This window comes from Sesamum indicum, unplaced genomic scaffold, assembly GCF_000512975.1.
Source record: "Sesamum indicum cultivar Zhongzhi No. 13 unplaced genomic scaffold, S_indicum_v1.0 scaffold00163, whole genome shotgun sequence".
NCBI classification, from domain to species: Eukaryota; Viridiplantae; Streptophyta; class Magnoliopsida; order Lamiales; family Pedaliaceae; genus Sesamum; species Sesamum indicum.
In genome coordinates, this window is record NW_011628067.1 from 46,400 (window position 1) to 47,599 (window position 1,200).

The 1,200-nt window shown below is 44.2% G+C and overlaps 1 protein-coding gene across 1 annotated transcript in view; it reads left to right on the forward strand.

Moving 5' to 3' along the window:
• The window catches only part of LOC105179450, a 2,691-nt gene extending 2,042 nt beyond the window's left edge, over nt 1–649 (forward strand). Inside the window, exon 2 of the mRNA XM_011103068.1 lies at nt 417–649. Within this exon, the coding sequence (XP_011101370.1) occupies nt 417–649 (233 nt within the window). The remainder of the gene's footprint in view (nt 1–416) is intronic.
• The last annotated feature ends 551 nt before the right edge of the window (nt 650–1,200 follow it).

Consider the following 1,200-nt stretch of genomic DNA (forward strand, 5'->3'; position numbering starts at 1 on the left):
CTATCGCTCTTGGGATTTCAGGAGGGACATCTCCCGATGAGGTACTTAGGCCTTCCTTTAATCTCATCTAGATTGACTATATCAGACTGTCAGCCACTTCTGTCCAAAATTGATGCACGTATTGCGGGATGGGAGGGTATGTCGTTATCATATGCTGGGCGGGTACAAATCATTAAATCTGTACTTTCAGCATTGAGCATTTATTGGGCTTCTGCATCCATACTACCGAAGGCGATCATTAAGGAAGTAGAGAAACGCCTTCGAAGGTTCCTTTGGAAAGGCACCTCAATGACGGGTTATGCCAAAGTTGCGTGGAAGGATGTTTGCAAATCGATTGGGGAAGGATGCCAAGGAATAAAAGATATTGATGCACTTAACCGAGCACTGATGACTAAGAAGTTGTGTGATGTCATTAGATGTGACCGAACGTCTATCTGGGTTGAGTGGAGGGTCGCGCGAACTCCAGCCGGCGACGGACGAAGTCTTTTTCGAATCTAATGGCAATCAGACCTTCATGGAGATGAATAGAGCCCAAACATATGAAAAAGATGGAAACTTGCGGCCTGAATCATCTGGTTTAAAATTAGGGTTTGGCGCCGCCATTGAAGACGCCATTGATGAGAACTCAAAATTTTCTTTTTTTGGGTAAATGTAAGTTTCATTAAGTAAAAAAGTAGTACAGTACAACAATGTGATCATCAGTTGGTTTCTCCCTCGTCAGGCCAAGGGATACGCCATAGTCTATATAAAGCTCGTGTACTGACTGATGTAGGTAAGCTAATGCTAAGGATTCGCTGTCTAATATCCTCAACTATCAATAATGCCATGGTGCTCGTTCTCCTCTCGGTGTGCTCAAATCGTCTCAAGTTTCTCTCCCTCCAAATGTGGTAAACACATGCTGCTAATAGTGCTCAATAAGACATGTTAACAATGTGTTTACCTCTCAATTTCTGGGAAGCCCAGTCAACATCCATTTGCCAGTCTCTATTGGGCCAGGAAAATCGTACCATTCTTCGTATTGCTGCAAGACATTGTCGACTGAATCTGCATTGAAAAATAGGTGTCCATGTGTCTCCATCGCTCCCTCGGTACATAGAATACAAGGGCCAAGGTGGGCTAACCACGGTTTGTCCGTCGTGGCCAACTTGCCAAGAATAGCAAGCCATAGGATGAATAAGTGACGTGGGATCTTCAGTGATC